The following is a 20,831-nucleotide window of genomic DNA, read 5'->3' as shown; positions in this document are numbered from 1 at the left end:
AACTCTGCCAAATTAATGCTTAAATAATCATAAAACCCTTTGTTTACATTTATCTTTAAAATAAATTAGACCCTCTACATAACGGTTGTAATTGGATCAAAGGGCTGTACTAATAACCCCAAAATACACAGAAATACAGAAACTGTCACTGTTATTTGTCATTTAGCTAACACAATTACAACACATTTCATCTATTTAATGTATGAATGCCTCAAATAAATTGAATTAATAAATTGGTTTTTTAATTTAAATTATTACAGGTTGAATCTGTGTACATCATTAGCGTTATGCCATTGTCAAGTAATGGAAGTCTCCCTGATTTCTCAAACTTCTCCCTATTTTTCTGTTCGAGAGAATTGAAGTCTCCCAAAAATTTTGCTCTAGGTTGGTCCCTGCAGTGAAACTACATTTACAAACCCAAAAAAACAACAGACCCTCAGACCTAGTGTCTGCATGCAATACGCACAGTTGGAGTCCTCACAATTGGAGGTGGTAGTGATTTATGGCAGCAAGAGTTGCCTCAAAGTACCTGGGCCAGCAGCTGACATGTCTTTTTTCTTTTCGTCCACCGACTTGACTTTTCTTGGAAAAAAATCCTTAAAATTAAAAATCAATATTGATCGCCTTACGGGGTGGACTTTAAATTTTGATATACTTTCATGTTAAATACTGAAATCTGATTGGTTAAGACGCAGTTCATAATCCGTTCTATTACCCTCAGCATTAGCAACACACTTAGCAACGGGTAACATTAAAAATTGTTACATGCGCGAAAATTATGCGCGTACGGTTCGCTGTAGAATTCACGTTATTCCTATATAGAAGCAGTAAAATTTTCTTAAAAATTAAGACATTCAGTATAACAAAATAAATAGTGCCAGTTTGGGAGGATAACAGTTGAAATCGACACCCCTCGAAAACCATTGTCAACCTCCGCTTCGCGTCGGTTGACAATGGTTTTCTCGGGGTGTCAATTTCAACTGTTACCCTCCCAAACAGGCACTATTAATATAATACGACACCGGCAAAGCGACCCAGCCAGCTCTAATGCGGTCGTACTGCGGGGGAGTTTCGGCGGCATGTCCTTGATGCCGGCGAAGAGACGGGCGTCTGGATTTAGCGAGCTGCTGACGAAAACAAGACTGTCAACAAGTGGGAAAATCGATGGTATTTTGAAACGAGCTCTATTCCTGCACTGGCCAAGATTCGTACATACAAAAAAATATGATTCACTGAATTACTACAGTATCGTTGAAGAATGGTAAACATAATTAAAACACTTTTAACTTGAAGTATTCGTTGGTAAAATCTTCGAAGTTTTGGGAATGAGATTGATTAAGTCAGTTGCAACAATTAAAGCACCAAACAAGCACAATATCAAGATTCCAAGAAATCCAACAGCCTTGGAAGACGTACGAGGATCTGATACGCTAATATACTTTCTCTTTGTTATCGATAGTGTCTTAACTTCCATTTTCAGCTCTTTTTTTCTTTGCAAAATAAGCTGATCCAAGTTGGACTCAGTTTCACGACAAGAACAAGAGCATAAAATGCGTGGAGTTGAATTGTTGATTTGGTTGTTAACACTTGTCATTTGTACATCCGCCGTTGATACTGCGTTGGTGAAATTGAGTGGGGAATTCGAAAATGCTGTTGTAAATGTCTGCAATTGGTTAGACGTAGTAGTATTCTGAAAAATACGGTCACTAAACTGTGACGATTGAACGATACGAGTGTTATTTGGGGATTGACTGGTTTGGGTATAAACCTTTATTGCATTCGAATGTGAATAAGTGTTTGACGATGTAAAAGTAAGTGCGATGGGTGTGGTGTTTCGGACATCTGTAGTGGGCTGAGGTGTTATGTTTGAGGTCAGACGTACATTACTTATATCGGTACTTTTATCCAGACTTGTTGAAGTTCCAATATCTGTTGTTGAGGGCTTTACGCTGGATGCAGTAGTTATCTGGAACTTGACCATTTCAGTTTTATTGTCATTGATGTTTGAGTAGTTTCGTTCAAATGTAGAACGACCGTTTGTAATGTATGAAAAATGTTTCTCATCTGCTGTATTGGCATTAATACTTTTAGAAATCGCGGAAGTCACCAGGCTTGGTTTTACATTGGACATGGTACTACTCGACTCAGTTGTGTAGAATTTCGTCATTGATATTGTTGGTTTAGTAAAAAGTTTGGAGGTAGACTTCACAGGAGTTGTACTGATGGTTGTGCTGGATACGGGTAAAGTTTTTAAGTCAGGTGCTGGAAAAGACAATACTGTGGAATCATTAAATTTCGTGGGGGCCAATTTTCGTGGATGACTTAAATTTTACAGGTTCGTGGGGACGTAATTTCGTGTATTCATATATATCTACAAAAGGGAATATGACTTTATTACCCTAATTCATCAATTCGTGAAGGATATTATTTCGTGGATGAGAGGTACCCACGAATTCCACGAAAAATGAGCCACCACGAAATCTAATGATTTCACAGTATACATTGCACATTGTTCACTTAATTGTCATTCCAAATTACAAGTATTGAAAGTAATTACTACCTGATGTGCACCGTTTGCTATGAAAGAAACAGGAACTGCATAAAGATGACTTAGGATTAGAGAGCTGTGACAGCTGACATTCTGCGGTAAGCTTGTTGAAACTAAACCCGCTGCATGAGATATCCAACGTACACATCCCCCTGCAAGTGTCTGGCGAAGAACTGGGAGAGGACAAAATGACGGACTTGTCCTGTGGTTCTGTATAATACCCATGGTCAAAATAGTCAACAGTACATCCTGTCGTAGAAAAGTAAATACTAGTAAATGTGAGAACTTATCTCATTCACAATGTAGAATATGATTCAATGAAAAAAGTAGATGCCCCATAACAATTCAAACTCTACAAACCAAGCTTTCATGTAAAGCAGATTTCGCGATAAATACACTTCAATAATTTATGTAAGAAATGGTTATGACAGCGGCACATAGCAAAAAATATAGTAAGCAGTTCGAGTTTTTATTCAAGTAGTTTAGATGGTTAACAAATTACCAGTTCTCTACATATTTTCAAATATGATTTGTTAAGCTACAAACTCTCATTAAGTAGAGTACTATCATTGAGGAAAGAAAAATTCCATTTATTTTTTTAGCTTTTAAAAATCTTAATAAATATTGAGCTCTTTTATGTATTTATCATGGAGATTAATCTAGTCCTTAAAAATCAATACAAATAGAACAAGAGATATTTGTAAAACACTTATGCTCCCCCCCCTCCCGCGTAGAAAATTAACCAAAACTGTAAATATTTAAAACCTCTGCAAAGAAAATAAACGGAAACTGCAAATTATTGAAATTTTTTTAAAGTCCAAGGCACATAACTCTGTCAAAAAATGCTTGATTGTACCCATTATTAAACTTGACCTAGAAATTTAATCTGTTTACCCAATTTCATTTCATTAAGTGCAACCTCTGCGAAGAAAATGGACGGAAATTGTGAAAAATATTATTATAAATGGAACTTTTCTACGTCAAAAATTTCTCGATCGTACCCAAAATCAAACTTGACCTAAATATATTATAGTTAACCTGTATACTAAATTTCATTTCAATATGGACATTCTCTGCGAATGAAATGAATGTAAACTGCATGTAAATTGGCTTTGTTTAAATCCACGGGGCATAACTCTGTCGAAAATTGTTCGATCGTACTCAAAATCAAAACTAACCTAGATATTATAATGATAAATCTGTATACTGAATTTCAATTCGATATGTGCACCCTCTTCGAAGAAAATAAACGGAAAGTGTTGGTGAACTAACCGACCACCAGCAAAGCAATATGCCTACCCTTCTTCAAATTGGGGCATAATCAACGAAAAAATATAATGATACGTATTTTTCTAGTCGAGTGGTTAAAGCAAAATTTTGAATATCAGAATTATCATGTTCTTAAATGGCGTCGTCTAAATCAAAGACTGCCTTGAGCACGATTGTCAATATTTACCACGTTTTCGAAGGCTTTTATTTTGAAAGCCAAGTATGTATATACTAATCTGACCCCCTCCCTCCCGTTATTTTAAATTGCGATATTTGTAACATAAATTTAGATATTTGGAGGCATATACTTTTTTTTAATAATGGTTTAGATGAATGATTAACCATAGTAACTTACTTTGGATCGTACACTCATTGTTGACAAGTGATACTTCCATACATGCTCACTTTCGTTTTCGCACTTCCTGTGTGTATGAGAAGTTTGCCTTACTATGTACAAAGAATTATGAAGTGTTCCTCATGTGTTTTAATTTGGAAAGTAAGCTTGCAGGAAAGAAGAAAAGAAAACATCTGACGAAAATTTTAAGCAATTAAATGAATGAGTTCATCTCATAAGAATGTTAAATGGACTTTGAGTAAATTTCGATAATACAGCTGCTAGGATTGTGATTTCAGATAAATCTTTCAACAGATTACCAAAGAATAAAAAATCACTGTTTTAGAAATCGACTGAAACATGTATATGTAGTAGCGAACCCCTCAAAGAAATAGGCAAAACCATTTCGATATAGAAATAGGTTCGTTTACGTGAGGGAAAGAGATAGAGAGGAGAGAGAGTGCTATTAGTAGCAGGCATTGCAGACGAAAGGCTCATAGAAATGGACGTTTCTACGGAAGGAGTTTGCAGCAGATTATGAAGTTATACTTCCCTACTCAGAGAAGCTAATAGATGTCTATATTCAACGTTTTGAAGACGTGTAGGCCAGTTTTGAAGAAAACGTTCTTTCATTCCATTCCATCGAAACTATCCTAGAAACTAAAAAAGTGGTCGAGAGGAAAAACAACTACATTTTGAGACACATAGCGAATTCGTATGTTTCTAAAATTTCCCTCAGCAATTCGACATGTTTTAGACAAATTCAAGAAGCAGGCCTAAAACTAAACTAGAGAAGTGCAATTTGTTTTGCTCTTAAAGCAACATTCTTAGGTCATTAGGTTTCAAATGAAGTTATACAACCCAATGGAGAAAAAAATCTAGGAATTGCAAACCCCAAAGAACGTAACAGAGGTTATACAAATATTGGGCTTACATTATCGCCACTTTGTTCCAAATTCTGCAGAAACCATGAGGCCTTTGATTGATTTAACAAAGAAAAACAAAGAATTCATTTGGTCAAAATCCGGTGAGCAGGCATTCATGAAGTTGAAGCAAATTTTATCAAAACCTAACATTTTGTCATACCTGATAAATGATGATGGAAAATTTATCCTACACACGGATGATTGTTCAGTTGGGGCCATCCTCATTCAAGTTTAGGGTGGAAGAGAAAAGGTCATAGCTTATGGTAGCATAACCCTGAATAAATTGGAAATTTCTGCATCATGGGCTTTCTACCCCTGAATAATCTCATAGAATATTACAGACAGTATTTATAAGGTAGAAAATTCAAGGCGATAACTGACCACAGAGTCCTTATCTGGTTGATTAGTTTAAAGAAACCAAAGAGTAGAATAGCGAGGTGAATTGAGGTCTTGTCAGACTATAATTTCTATTGAGTACAGCCAAGGACATAGACTCGGAAATGCGCACGCCATGTCAAGAATTGAGAACCGCAATAACTGTTGTTGTTCATATTCTGCGCATCAAATTTTATTGCAGTGTTCCTCTTGTAAGAAGTGCTCGAGGAGGGCAATAGAGATAAATTATTTGTTGCCTAAAAATTACTTGAATGCGGCAAACAAGACAAGAGCAGTTTAAACAAGATCGTCTAATAAAGAAACCAAGAATATTCCTGATAAGGATGATGTGATGCTTCATTTTTCCCAGTGGAAGCCACTTACACTCGTCTACATCTAAAAAAGAAACAAAGTATAGATGAAAATCTGCGAGTTGCTATAAAATTGTTATAAACGACAGTCAGACCTTCTTATGAGGAAATAATATAAAACAACATAGTAATCAGGAACTATTCGCATCTCTGGATTTCCTTATTTCTAAAAAACGGTATTTCGTTTAGCAAATTTAAGAAGAAGGAACGGGTCTGATGAGAATAGATAATTATTGTACCCCAAAGTTTGAAGACTGAAGTTATTCTACAATTACACGGTGATTTGCTGTCAAGACATTTCGGACAATAGAAAACCCTGAGTAAGGCACAAAAATATTTTTACTGGTATTGGATAAAGGATCAATGCAGCAATTCAGGAGTATGTAGAGTGTTCGAGAGGCAAGACCCTGTCTAAGCAGACGGAGGCCCGCTAGGAGATAGAGTAGGTGCACCAATGGATCGATTGTCTACAGGCATCATTGGCTCACTACCGTTTACCCCCCCGAGGAAATCGTTATATACTAGTTGTCACGAATTACTTTTGAAAATGGTTAGTGTTCCCCATAGCGGAATAGTCAGCAGTTACGACAGCCGCAGTGCTCTTAAATGAAGTTTTAAGAAAGTTTGGTAGTCCCTTTAATTTGCATTCAGATCAAGGAATAAATTATGAAAGTAGTATTATTGCAGAGCTCTGTGATCTCTTAAAAATTCGAAAGACTAGACCCAGTCCCAAACACCCTCCAGGAAATAGTCAGGTAGAAAGATTAAAGGTCATAGGTGACAATATCTGGAGAAATTCTGTTATGCCCGAAAATAAATTTTATTTTGATTATTGAAGATATAACAACAATTATTTTACACATATTCGAACGCTGAACTACGCCCATCGAAATAAACCAGTCTGTAGAAGTATCACGAAAGTATGATGACTGATCTCCCTTTGTTGTTGACGTCAAAAGAGACCACTTTGACGTAATATTGGGATTGTTACGCTAGCAACTAATAGTGAAAGTTCTTAGGTTTATCCATCAATTTGGTCCAGTGCGTAGCTTTCAATTGTAATATTCGGAGTCAGAAGGGTGTATCCATGTACCTATTTCCAAAAGATCCGAAGTTCAGGAGAATTTGGACACGAAATTTACGCCGCGACGGATTTAAAGTCACCGACTATTCAAAGTTATGTGCCAAACATTTTACGCCCGACCAATTTACTACACTCCCTGCTTTAGCAAAAAAGTGCGGATATAAGAAGCTGGATCTTCGGCCAGATGCGATTCCTACTCTGTTTGACCTCCCGATCGAGAAAGTTGAGAAAAAACCGAGGACATCTACAGCCTTCTTAAAGCGAAGGACGATCGAGGTAATTAGGGTATATGCATATTCTTGATGGATACAACATATGTCGGCCCACACTATGCGATCTTAGAGTAAATTCATTGCAGATATCATATATTTGTTACTATTTTTCTGTTAAAAAATTGTCTTTATTGACAAATATTAAGTAGACGTTTTAGCCATTCATAGGAGTCTACAAAAAGCCGGACACCATTTCCAAATAGAAACATTGTGAACTGATTGGGGCATGGGCCAACTCCATCAGTAATCACATTTATTTCTGTGCAGCTACCATTGATGGAAATGGAGATTTGGTTCGGGAGAAATGGGTCTCCATACTAAATCCCGTGTCGGACATTTACGAGGGACACGGCGAGTTATACCCAAGGTGCCTTCATGGACCTGTGGATAACAGACTCTGGATTAGGTACTTTTGCTATTTTGTATTAAAATGTTTAAATGGAATTAATTTCACTTGTAAAACATCATAAAAGTTATTGCAGTATTTTCTTGTGACGCCTTGTAATTATAATGTATTTTCTATGTATATGCATTTAACATTGTGGTGCATTTGTATTTAAATGTTTTTGTTTTTTAGGATCTAAGGCATTCTTAGAGTTGGAATTAGTTGACGATTGCTATAAACAGACATCGAACAGTCATCTCACATGGTCAAACTCCTTGCTTGGAGGCATTCCACAAAGTGGTGTGCTCATTCGCACCCAAAGCTGTTCACTTTTTAGTCCCCTACCGGTTTTCACTGTGTTTCTTCTGTGTCCGTCAGTCCGTCCGTCCGTCCGTCTGTCTGTCCTACTTCAGTTTTCCACACTTTTTTTCTTTATGCGCTTGAGGAATAATATGAAATTTGCTGAACAGCTTCAAAATGTCAAACTACAGATCAGTTTACACTTGGGGAGGGATAGAAGCAATACTGTGTTTCATATCCAAAGGGCAGAAAAGGAGAAGGTGTTGCGAAGGAAGTTAAAGTTGATCAAACTTTTAGTAAGTTTTATGTTTAATGCTACATGTAAGTTATACATGTACAGTGTACATGAACATCTGGTTGTTAATATCTTTTCTCTATTTTGAAGACTACATCTTTGATCTGATGGCCGTGTTGTAACTCTGCGAACTGTCAACGATAGCTATGTAAAAGCTAGAGAGGCCCTTGACAGATTGCCAAGAAGACAACCCCCACCACTGTCCCAGAGCACTCCGAAACCACCTAAACAAGTGACTGTCCAGCAACATATTGGCCGTTTTAATAATAGACAATAACAGGTATGTTGATTAATTATTAAAAATTCAGTACATGTATATTCTATACTGTCTAATCCTCTCGATGTGTTACATTTAGCTTATATTGATTTCATGGTCACCAAAAGACATTTAATGTACATCATTAACTTTATGATATGCATTCTGTTACTTTGTACATGTTAATTATTTAAAACATATATTAAATATGCATGCACTGCTTTCAGCTTTGTATATTTGAATGATCAAAATCACAACAAAATAATTTTAAAGACTAGATTTCATTTTTATTATTTTAACGTTCTTCTCCAGGATAGCGAAACCCACAGTACTGCTGGCTGGGAAACTGGTTCCTGATCGCCGTCAATACACAGGCTGGTAGAATCCTCCTGTTGTGTCGTCTCGTCCCAGACGCCTCCATATAAACCTGACAAATCCTCTATAAGCAAGGTGTCGATAAAGCCTACATGCGATATATGAAGGCGACTTTTAAATTGTGATATGTTTAATTAAATTACTGGGATTTTATTTCCCTGTAAAATTTGATTAACTGATTTCTGTTGATATTTTTATGCATTTTCAAGAAAAGATCTTACTCATGGATTGGTTCTTCATCTCCCAAAGGTCCATTGTCGTGGATATATTCAAAATACGATAATTGTAACACATGGTGGTTTATGCAGTTAACTTTAAAACTTTCATGATCTGTGATACACTTTAATTTTTCTTGATGAACCTTCCTAGCTACTTCTGGAATTCCAAAGCAGCATCTGCATTCTCTTGCCGTGTCAATGATGAACAATTGTTACAGCTGCACCTGTGTAAGATCAATCAATAAAAAAAATACAGCTGGGTAATATAAACGACATGAATAAAATATTTACATGTATCAAGTATTATCTTAGATATCTTCCAAGGGTGGTAATTAATAACATTTTCTTTATTGTAACTAATACATTTATTATCAAAATCTGACTTGCATATCTATATGGAGTAACTGAAAATATACTTTAAAAGTATGTTTAATTTGTTAATATATCGTGAATGAATTTTGCAGAGGAAATTCTAACCAGCTTAAAACATGCTGAAAAGCGTGAATGAATGATTAAATCTGCCCTGTGCATCCTACTCAATTATATATGGAGTTTGATTTCAATAACTTAAACTTGCTAAATAATTTTAGACATATTTTACCAGTCAGTGTTACATGGAACCAGTGCGGATTGATCATCTGCATCGTCTTCGTCAATACTATCTTCAGATGAAGATTCTACCGTCTGATTTGCGTTAATAGGTTCAAACTGGTACCCCTGTACAACAAACTGTGGACCCTCGTCAAATTCCTCCATTAGAAATGAATATAACAAACGTTGTTGACTTCTCCGCTGTTTTCACTTATATTAACAAGTTAAAAGTGGTCTCATCTGACGTCACAAAATCGGAAAATCAAGAAGGATAATCAGGGAACGATTTTCTATAACTAGCGACTTTGGACCTTTGTTTTCAAGTGAAAATGATCAGCAGATTTTTTTCATATTTTTTACGAAGTATAAAAATGTAAAGCTGATATTTATTAGGAAAAAAACTACTTATAAAAACCGTCCCCTTTGACCTTTAAACAGAACCCTTTCAAATATGATAAAGCCTATATTTGAAAGGACAACAAACGGATTTGGATCTTTAAGGATCCTAGACAACATAGGAGAGACTATTTCATCTTGAGTGAGTTATTTGGAATTCATACGTGAAAGTACAAAGCACACAGCATTGCCCAGAACAGGGCTAGTTCAGCAAAACGACAAAGAGTCCTACGACCCGAGGGTAAAAATTATATCTTTAAAAGCAGGGAACATCATTTGGTATCATCATGAGACCACGCGAGAAGAAATACATACTGGGGACGTTGTGTTACTTTGGAAAAATAAAACGCTTTCAATTTCAGAAATAAATGCAAAGAAGTGTATGCACCACAATAAGATAGAGAAATACACCAGCACGGACGTTCCAATATGGTGTAAACGATAGAATGCGATTAAATATTAACTATAACGTATAATAAGAATGAGGCTTTAAGAAATCTACCCTTTGTCCCTTAACTTTTTGCTGCCATTAAATGAGTGATACCCTCAATAATGACAGGGTCAACAATTTGAGAAAAGTGAAATTTTATATACTATCATAATTTTGACATCATTGCAGATGGCCAGAGGAAGAGTTTTTCAGTGTGTCCAGTAAGAGGGACGACAAGGGAAAAGGCAAATATAGAAAGCCATATACTCCGAATGCATGCGTCAAATTTTCAGACTATGTGGATACACGTGCATTGAAGCCATAAAATTCGTGTGGCATAACATAGGTCTGAAGGACCATACTAAGAAAAGGAAAGCCAGCAGATATAAGTGCGACGAATCTAGATATATGATACTTGGCGGAACTCCTTTCTCCTCGCAGAGGGAAAGGATCTTGAGAGATGGGATACGACCAGATCGGAAAAATTCTAGAAGGCCAAGGACGGAAAGAAGGTGAAAGCAAAGACCCTTTCATCTCTGCCATCCAAGACAGATGATATCACACCAACCCATTTAGGAATTGGCAAGTCCGAGGAAGTTAGGGCCCTCGAGAGGAATCTCACAGAAAAGATTATCTTGGACGAACATTTTGTGTTGAAGCCTACAGAAGAGGGAGTTCTCCCCGAAAGTTTCCCCAAACATCCAGTGCGAATGGTATAAGAGAATGTTTCGCCTCCTCTTCTCAATCTAGCGTCGATTTAAAAGATACCCTGGAAAACTTCTATTAGATGGTTTCGGCCAAAGCTGACCAAAGATGTGGTGTGACAGAACACACCCTCGAACAACTTGCCGAGAAGTTGGAAAACCCAAAGCGTAAAAGATTGAGATTTCTCGATCGATCCCCCCCCCGCCCCCCCCCCCCCCCCCCCGGCCATATCAATTCCCGGACAAGCGGTGGAAAATATATTGGCGTTAGTTACTCATGGACTGTTTTCTGCATATTCTATTTTACATGTTTATGAACTTTCTTGTACTGTAATTTGTGTATAAAATGTGTTCATGGGGACATATTCATGACGACGATTATGGCATGAACAGCCTGATGAATGAATTCATATATTTCGAATTTTTCACTCCCGGTCCAGGACCCTACAAACACTATAAATAAATTATTCCTTTCTCTCTCTAGGTTATACCTTCATTAATATTAAATAGCATCGTTAATTATGTTCCCATTCTCGATAGTCAACATGTTTTCAAGTTATATTTATGCCGTAGCGTTCACTATTACTAATTGTTTCATTCAATGAAAATGTAAATATGCACTCAAGTTGCTCACAAAGTAGCGCCACCGTCACCAAGTCTCCATAATGAGATCTGCAAAGGGTTCATGGGGAGCGGAGTGGACCGAAACCCTTGACTCGCCAAGCTTGATGGGTGATAACCCCACATAAAACTTTTAGTTCTTTATTCATTTTTTCTAAACTTGGAGTATTTTCTATGGTGAATCATTTCAAGTTATTTCCATTCAAATGTGTTAAATGTGTTATAATAACAAGTCGATCTCGTTGTTAACACGTTTTTCTTTTGTGTTGTGATTTACACAAGAGTGAAAGCATCAGTGCGTTGTTTGCATTTAATTTGTTATATCGTTTAAATAAATAAAAGTATTAACTTTCTAAATTCGTGTCTTCTTACAACAAGTCTTTAGACTTCAGTTCAAGAGTCAGAGTCATGGTCAGTGTCAGGGTCGGAGTAAAAGTATAAGAGCTAAGTAGGTCAGTTTAAGTTATGTTTTATTATGGGTCATATAAGTTTCCTTGCTGATGAGAGATACCGAACTGGCAGCAGCGCTACCGGGAAAAGGACTTTCCCATTACAATACTTTAATTTGATCATCGTTTGAATGTCGTTATTTTGATTATGATGGACAAAGACAAAATTTTTATATTGTTTAACCTAAATAAAAGGGTTTGGGGATATGATAAGATTTTTATCCAAAACCTAATGCAAATTTTTTAAAAAAATAATATAATATATTATTAAAAACTTTCGAGGCGTGTTTGTACCATCAGTTCAGGGCATAAATTGTTTGTTTGACGGAAAAATATTAAGCGTTAAAAAAGCCATTAGAGGGCATACATACATTTTATGGGACTTTCAATTAATAATGAATATCATGAGTGATAATTATGCCAGCGCAAAGGTGTATATATTGCATCCGTCTATTTGCTAGTTAAATGATTAAATAATGTCATATTACATACCATTTATTGTAGAGAATAACAATTTTTTAACGTGTCTAACCTGTCGTTAAAAATCAAAATGACTGAAGGAAAATTATTTGCTCGAATCTTGTTACTGTTGAAAATAAATTCCTCTAACATCTTAAGACAATCCTACACAAAATTTCTAACGTCCTGTAGGAAAGTTGTTATATCAGGAAATATTATTTTCGAATGGGATATACAGTTTTGACTGTAACACCTCACCTGTCAGGCGAAGTAGAGTTGAGTAGTTGTACTCGATTACCAATGTTCTTTTATATGGTATACCTTTTTTTAACGGCACCTCAGATTGTGTAAAAATAACACTTTCTCACAAGGATCTTGCTATGTGTAAACGGAATTTGGGATACGTTGGTCCCTTTAATTATATGATATAAATATTCATGACATAGGAAGGGTGATTTTAGATTGGGTATTAAATCAGATTTCTTTACATCTCCCTTAATTGCAAAATGATCTGCATTACTTAGTATATAAGCATAGGAAATGCTTTTTCACCGATTTCAATTATCCTTTGAAAACTGTTTTCTTTGATTCAATCTGTTTTAGAAGAAAGCAAATTCAATCTAAACAACCACGCAATGTAGTGAATTTAATGAATTTTGACAATATTTAATTAGAGATTATTTTCATGGCCGCAGAAAAATTAATGAATAAATTTGATGAAGCGCATTTTGTAAATTCAGACTTTATGCAGTATACAAATGTGAAACTACAATAAGAAAAAGAAGTCTGTCACACAACAATTTAACCATGGGGACAAACAGTTACTGTAATTTTGTAAATATAAAAAGACATTTGGTTTTTGATCAAAATTATTAAAACAGAAATTATTATTTTCTGGCAAATAAAATCATAACATAATTCTGATTCAATAAAAGCATAATTTTGACAACATTCGATTTCAAAAGTAAATTACTATTAGACAAGGGGAATAAATTTGTGTGTGTGTGTGGGTATATATATATATATATATATATATATATATATATATATATATATATATATATATATATATATATATATATATATATAAAACTGTTGAAATAATCACAAACAAGAGAAAAGCTGTCAATATGACAGCAAACCGGGTTTTCTTTTGTGTGATGAACAGCATCCATAATCAATTTGTCAACCCTGAATTGCTGAACACAAGTTTAACAGCGGGTTTATTTTTCATTATTGATCAGAAATCGAAAGCTTAGCAATGTGAACGGCTCTGATATATGTACAACTTATTAGCAAAAGAGCAATTTCCTATCTTGAAAAATGAAGAAGGAGTTATCCTTACAATAGGGGTACCCTATATGCAATAATTTGTTACAAAAAACGAAGCTGGTATTATTTTCATAAAGTATAAGAATTTTGAAAGCAAAATCTTAACATATCCTAAAAAATCTTTGGACTTCACAGGACATAAGCTCTAACTTAACGAAGCTCAAAAAGTAGGTGGACGTAAATAAATCATTTTTCTAGTCAACAATATGTAGCAAATACTTCTAGTAAAGCTAGTGAACATCAAGTTGTTAGGTAACGGAAACATGCAGCATATCATGATGACTGGATTCAAACAAAATTGACAGTGATATCATGTTCGTTAAATATAGAGAATTTTTTTTAAAAAGTTAAATGCTTCGTGTATCTTTTTCTATTATACCATTCACTATAAACTATAAATTAAATTATTTTAAATAATAATGAATAACTAGAGCAGAGCTCGTGGCAAAGCCACGAGTAGGTCTTCCGTTGTTGCTGCGAGATGAAAATTTATATGATTTGGGGTTAAACGATTATAATGACTAATGACTAAAATTTCACTTCTGCTTTTGTTATAAACACGTGTTGTGATTGAAAGCCTGTATAAAGACAGGAAGAAAATGTTTTAGGAAAACTATTTGTCGAACACAGTTTGTGTAATTGTTTTGAAAACTCTTTAAGGCCCTGTCACACCAGGTTGCGTTCCCAGGGCGTGTTCACGGCGTTTTCAAATTCATGGAATCGCCGTAGGATCGCAAGGAAAATTCAGAAAAAAAAATCTACAATCTTATTTAAAAATTTTACAAGTGAAAATGTCACGGCATTCTGATGGCAAATGAGGCGTTCTTACAGAGTTCCTAACTACGTTTCCACTGAGTTCTACTTGGCGATTGACTGCCCTCTACATGTATCAGCCGAGCGCTCATGTCGTGCTAGGAGTTTTTACCGTGCGTCCACAGCGTGCTCTGCGCGCTGACTGCGTGCACATGCGCTGTTGAGGACTTTACGGCGCTGTCATGGCGAGCTTACTCAACTTCTACACCGTGTTTATCGGAACACAGAGCCACGGCGCGTACTTTTGCATGTTCAAAGTGCGCGCCGTCGCATGGCGTTCTAAAATGTTCTAGGCTAGGATATCCCACCGCGGCGAACGAAGATGCCGTTGCGTTGTTACGGCGCTTTAGAAGACCCTAGTTTGTTTACCATGGCGTTTTACATTATCCAATTACGCAGCGGGATCGCCGTGAGGACGCAGCTCCAGTGTGCCAGGGGTTTAAACAATGAGAAGTTTAATGGCGAGTTAAATTTTTCAGGGTAGCATGGATTGTTATATACATGTACTCATGATTCATGTAAGGAAATGCACGTAAAAACGTGCATAAAAAATACGTAACTTCTGTAAATAAATCTTTCTAATTTTTTGAAGATTATGTGCAAGTTTGAAATTGTTGCGTGCTGTCAAAATTTGGTAAATAGCCAAAATTGATGGCATCTTTATTCAGGGCCGATATTATTTAATAATAAGAGTAGACTTGAACATTCAAAATAACAATCAGCTATCAAAGATCATCGAGTGAATTTATACATAAGTGAGCGTCTAAATTTTACTCCTGATATACAGACACCGCTATGTAACGTAAAATTTAATAACATTATTTACAGAAATGAATCGAATATTACTTCTTTCGACGATGCAATAATATTTAAAATCCCTATTTTTAAGTCAGTTTTTTCTCCTTTATCGGATCAAAAGTACTTCTCTCGAAGAAAGTTTACGTATGTATTTTGAAAAAAAAAACGGGAGAAACTTCAATAAAAATAAGCGAAAAGATATGGTGTTACGGTTTTTATTTTCAGTTAATTTAATTAAATGTGACAAAGGGGCATATTCGGTCGGATTATTGGGGTAACATGTACATGAAGTAAATTTGATGCAAGTTCCATGTTTGTTTTTTGTGTTTTTCTTGGTTTTTTCTTTTTCTTTTTTGTTGTTGTTGCTTTTCTCTGTTTTATCATAGATATATCAAAAAACTACGTACATGTAACAAACAATATTTTCCTTCTCTATTTATCTTGTATCTTAATAGATTGGGTATTCATTGTTGACCTAAAATTAGTATTCCACTGGCTGTAGCTAACCTTGTAAGTAAATTAAGTTGCATGACTTCCTCATACCACACAAATTCTTTTTTAAAAACCAATTTTCATATTATTAGCAATAAAGAAAATCCCCAAGAACACATGTCCATCTCACTGAAGTGTAACTTTGAGAAGCTCATATATGTTTTGGAGGCAGATATGTCGCTATATTATAGTCTGTAAGTCAAGTGAACTAATCTGTCCACACTTGCAATACTTTGATGGTTTCTATGGCGACCACTTGCATAACATTATTTAGTCGTATTTCATAACATCAAGATTTTCGGTAGCACGTGGCGATTGAATTTACGCAATAAAGAAAGTTGAAATTTACAAAGACTGACCGAATAAAAAACGGGTGGGAAAGAGAAACACGCTCAGGAGAAAATGTTGCACATCTTAACACATGTTAAGAAGAAGTCACAATCAAATGATTTTCAACAGATCTGGAATAAATAAAAAAAAGCACTTGGCAGCGGGGCGGTGGGAGGGCAACACAGAAATAAGTTCGTTTTCACAATGAAACGATCGAACAACCATGTAGAAACACTACAGAAGATATTTATATGTGACCGATAGAATCTATAACAAAACTTGTTCAAAACTCATGTGAATATTCTTTAAAATAATCACCGAATGCCTCAATTTAGGGCATTCTTTTATCGTGCCAGCACCTACTGCAAACATGTAACATGGAACTTTGATCATAATTTGATTTGATTTTTAAATTACCATGTACGCTGTCGTATAAATCAATGGTAAATCAACTGTACGAGTTACATAAATTCATCTGTTCACCTTAAACCAATAGAATAGTTGATAACATAATAAAAATAGTTGCGTTCATACAAAATACCAAACATGCACGCGTGATAAGGTAAATGTAGAAGATGTCACTTGCGCGGGATTTCCTAGGCCGTGTGCGAGGGATGATCATTATTTAAAGGTTTTAATATTTGTGTTTTTTTTTGTTTTTTTTTTTTGTTGATTGAAAACATTATTTGAACAGTTTTTAAAAAATTTAAAACTTACAAACCAACCATTCAAATATGTCTGACGAGTATTCCCGATTTGGAGTAATATCGCTTTTATTAATTTTCAGAACGACTTTTTAAATTACTCTCCAATGTTTTATTTAAAGAAATACAAAATGAACAAACTTTTATAACATAAAATTAAAACAGTGTACAGTGTATTAACGGCTATATAAACTCAAACAAGTTCATATTAATGTAAGTGTGCGGGTCCGAATCTTGTGTATTTAATTACATGTAGATAACCGTTTACCGCCAGGTAGTGCAGCCGTGGATGATTTCCTCAGCCGCGGGCGAAGGATAGATTACGTAAAGATTGAACGCATACACACGCACAGCTCAGAACCTAGGAAGATTTGAAAAGTTTGCAATTTAATGACTAAAATCTATCAAATAGAAAGTTTTTATTTTTTTACTTAAAACCCACAATTGATCTATATGTCGGATATTGCATTGCTTTTATTAATTAACTGAACGAATTTTTAATTGACACCTATCGTTTAATCCAATTGAAAAATAAACCTTTATGTGTACGTAAATAAAACTGAAACAATTCTTCAGTTTGAAGCTAAATTAACTCATATGAGAGACGCAATGCTCGGGTATTGGATAACCGCTGACCGCTAGGTAGTCCAGCCTCGACCATGGTGACCGATTTTCTCGGCCGCGGGCGAGGGATAGCTTACGTAATGATACGCACACAGCTCTGAATCAAGGTGGATTTTAAATGCATGCAGTATGATAACAAAAATGTAATGCATAGAATTTTTTTCAATACGTATTTTGTGTTTTACTAGAGAAGAAAAAGAATGTCTTGTTTTTCGATTCTCGTCTTTAAGGACTGTGCACTATAAGAACTAAACAACAATGACTTAAACTTCGGAATTCTTTCAAAAAAAACCATGTGTTCTTATTTTTTTTCTAATGAATTAAAGCCTCCTGTATAAACCATCATACTTTCTGTGGTCACTTTATGCAAGTTTTAGGCACAAAGACTTTCGTTAACTTGCCAAATGAAAACAAGTACATGTTAACATGTAAAGCTTTTTACACTCATACTACACACATCACTTACAAAATAACATTGTAACGACCTTTATTAGATCCCAACAAACAACTATTCCAGCAACAGCCATTTCGAAATCCTAACCGTTTTTGAGTTATTAAGCAAAATCTTTTAGGGGCTACTGGCCCTTAATTTAAGGGGCCAGCCCTTTTTTATTGGTGTCAAATGAAAGCCCTTAACATTATGCACAACTTTTGTTCTATATGTATTTAGGAAATATTTAAAACTAAAAAGTTACGAAGCTAAAACATGAGAAAAATTTTGCTATTTTTAGAACATAGATTTCGATTGATTAATTCGAGTGGAATAATTGGAAAAAACTAAAATCCAAAAATCAGAGGACAATATTCAAAGTGTCAATAATAAAGATTTTTAGCTATAAATTATTTGCTACGGACCATTTCGGAGCCTTTGTCTGGAAACTAATGCCCCTAAAATTTTAGAAAAAGGGGAATAACTCAAAACCAGAAGTTACGATTTCAATTCTTTTTGTTCTCGAGAAACCTCATTAAATTTACAATATACCGTGAAAATTTGAACTAAATCGAATGACAAACAAATAAGTTATTGAGGATTTAAAAACGTCTAGAAGAAGAAAAATAATAATGAAGAAGAACCATCAGAATCAGTACAAGGTCTTCCGTTGGAAACGGAAGACCTTAATAAATCGTGGAAGAATTCATAATTCAAACATGCGATTTACGCATATGCATATTGATAATATTATCGTCTTAGATTTATTATTCTAATAAATCCTCCAAAACAAGTTTTATAAGACCCCTTTTCCGCTTGCAGAACAAACTATTTAGGGAATGACAATATCTCGAATGAACTTAATGAAAGTGTTGTAGCATTAAATCCAGACGACATTAAATGTCAATAAACCATCATCTTTCAAGTAGCTGGGGGCGTAAAGTTTATTGCCGCTGTTTAGTCAAAGGATGTTACAATGTACGCATTTTGACAGAAGTTTTAAATTTAATTTAATGGAACAGAATATATGTTACTATTAAAATACTAGACGTTACCTAAATTGCAAATTTTGGAGTGAAATGAACATTCCCCACAAAAAGCAGCCTCCATGGAATCAGAGCGCGAGGATTTAAAACATGATGCACTTCCAGCATTGTAACCAAAGCCAGCGCAGAGATGATCCTTTGAACACGCAGTCGTACATAGTTCTTTACTGTAGTCTAGTAAAACCAAGTAGTAACTTTGTGTTTTTCGGTACGATCCATGGTCTTTGAAGGTTATGGTACAGCCTGTACGAATAATTATTTCATTTTAAATACGTTTTGAAAAGAACAGTCTATGTAACATTTCTGAAGAACATTTAAAAAAAAGGCATGATACAGAGCTACAATAACGTACTTGTTAAAATTTTATATATCATGAATATAAAGGAATCCATTATATAAGGTTTAACATTGATTTTAATTCTGTATCTTTATCGAGAGCTGTTCGTCATACAGCAATTAATCAACTTCAAAAATGTCTACGACACACAAGCCTTTCAAAAAACAAACAACCAAGAGACCAACAGGTCTTGACGGTCACATGTATACCTAGCTCGTGGATGGACTGTCCATGTCTGCCAAGTCTTTTAATAATCATTTTGGAGTTTAAACCCAAATATGAGACTTAGCTAACTTTTATCCTTGCCTTTATTATAACCTTGCACAACTTGTTGCGAAGAGGATATAGCTTTGCTGCTATGGGTGTGTGTTTGTGTGTATGTAAAACACTGTACCGACTAATTATGCCAGTGCCAAGGTGGCATTTAAGCATCCGCATAAGATGCATTTTCGTAAAAACCCATGCATACCAAATGATAGACAATTGTCTAGAGAGTATATGAATCATATTTGTTTTAAGAAATTAATATTCCATAGGAAAATAAAAATTCCTACAGGAAAAACAATTTCCTGCAGGAAATATTGAAAATCCTACAATATTTTTTAAAAATCATAAAGCAAATATATTTTCTAAAAGAGAAAAGGATTTCCTTTAGGGGGTGCGTCTTTTTACCCCCTGAATCCCAATGATACCTAATGATACGCAATGAATTTTGAAATACTCTTAATGATAATCTCATGACACACACTGAGGTTCTAAGCAATGTTTGTAAAAGTGAGAACTTTAAGTGTTTCTCCATAAGTATTTAGATATTAACGTTAACCGGACACAACTTTTGCACAGACGTACGGATGTACAGGGTTATTCCTATAACCCCCAACCCTCCCCCAATAACTTTGTTGGGGGGGGGGGGGTAAATTATGTGCTGTAAAAAAGTATTGGGGTTCATCAAAGTGTCATTGGGGCTTACTTGGATATCATTACAGCTAAAATACGGTATCATTGGTAAGTTAATGTTAATCGGAGACTGGTTGGGATAATTTGTTCATTAAGTACATGTATATTCTTGTATAAATGGGATATATTTCTGTATCATTTGAAAAATTAAAATTAATCGGTGAATGAATCATTGAACAGAGCTCATTTCAAATTTATTGTGATTCGTTGAGGGTATCAACGAAATTTGGATGGGGCATCAATGGGTTCACTGGGTAATTAATCGGTGAAAAAACGCCGCGTTAGTAAAATTTTAATGATTTGTGTAACA

At 35.1% G+C, this 20,831-nt stretch overlaps 1 protein-coding gene and 1 long non-coding RNA gene across 2 annotated transcripts; one reads left to right on the top strand and one right to left on the bottom strand.

Annotated features, from left to right (window-relative positions):
• Nucleotides 1-248: 248 nt before the first annotated feature.
• LOC105328156 (uncharacterized) lies at nucleotides 249-4,308 on the bottom strand. Its single transcript, XM_011428927.4, has 3 exons — nucleotides 4,173-4,308; nucleotides 2,561-2,797; nucleotides 249-2,262 (listed from the first exon to the last, which is right to left on the bottom strand). The coding sequence occupies exons 1-3, from the start codon at nucleotides 4,210-4,212 to the stop codon at nucleotides 1,283-1,285; spliced, it is 1,257 nt and encodes a 418-aa protein (XP_011427229.3). The 5' UTR covers nucleotides 4,213-4,308; the 3' UTR covers nucleotides 249-1,282.
• Nucleotides 4,309-7,733: 3,425 nt separating this feature from the next.
• Nucleotides 7,734-8,846, top strand: LOC117680729 (uncharacterized). Its single transcript, XR_010712272.1, has 3 exons — nucleotides 7,734-8,160; nucleotides 8,250-8,439; nucleotides 8,728-8,846. It is a non-coding gene; the product is annotated as an uncharacterized lncRNA (long non-coding RNA).
• Nucleotides 8,847-20,831: the final 11,985 nt, after the last annotated feature.

This window comes from Magallana gigas, chromosome 3 (assembly GCF_963853765.1).
Source record: "Magallana gigas chromosome 3, xbMagGiga1.1, whole genome shotgun sequence".
NCBI classification, from domain to species: Eukaryota; Metazoa; Mollusca; class Bivalvia; order Ostreida; family Ostreidae; genus Magallana; species Magallana gigas.
The sequence above is the reverse complement of the archived record's forward strand: the minus strand, read 5'-3'. Positions and strand labels throughout refer to the sequence as shown.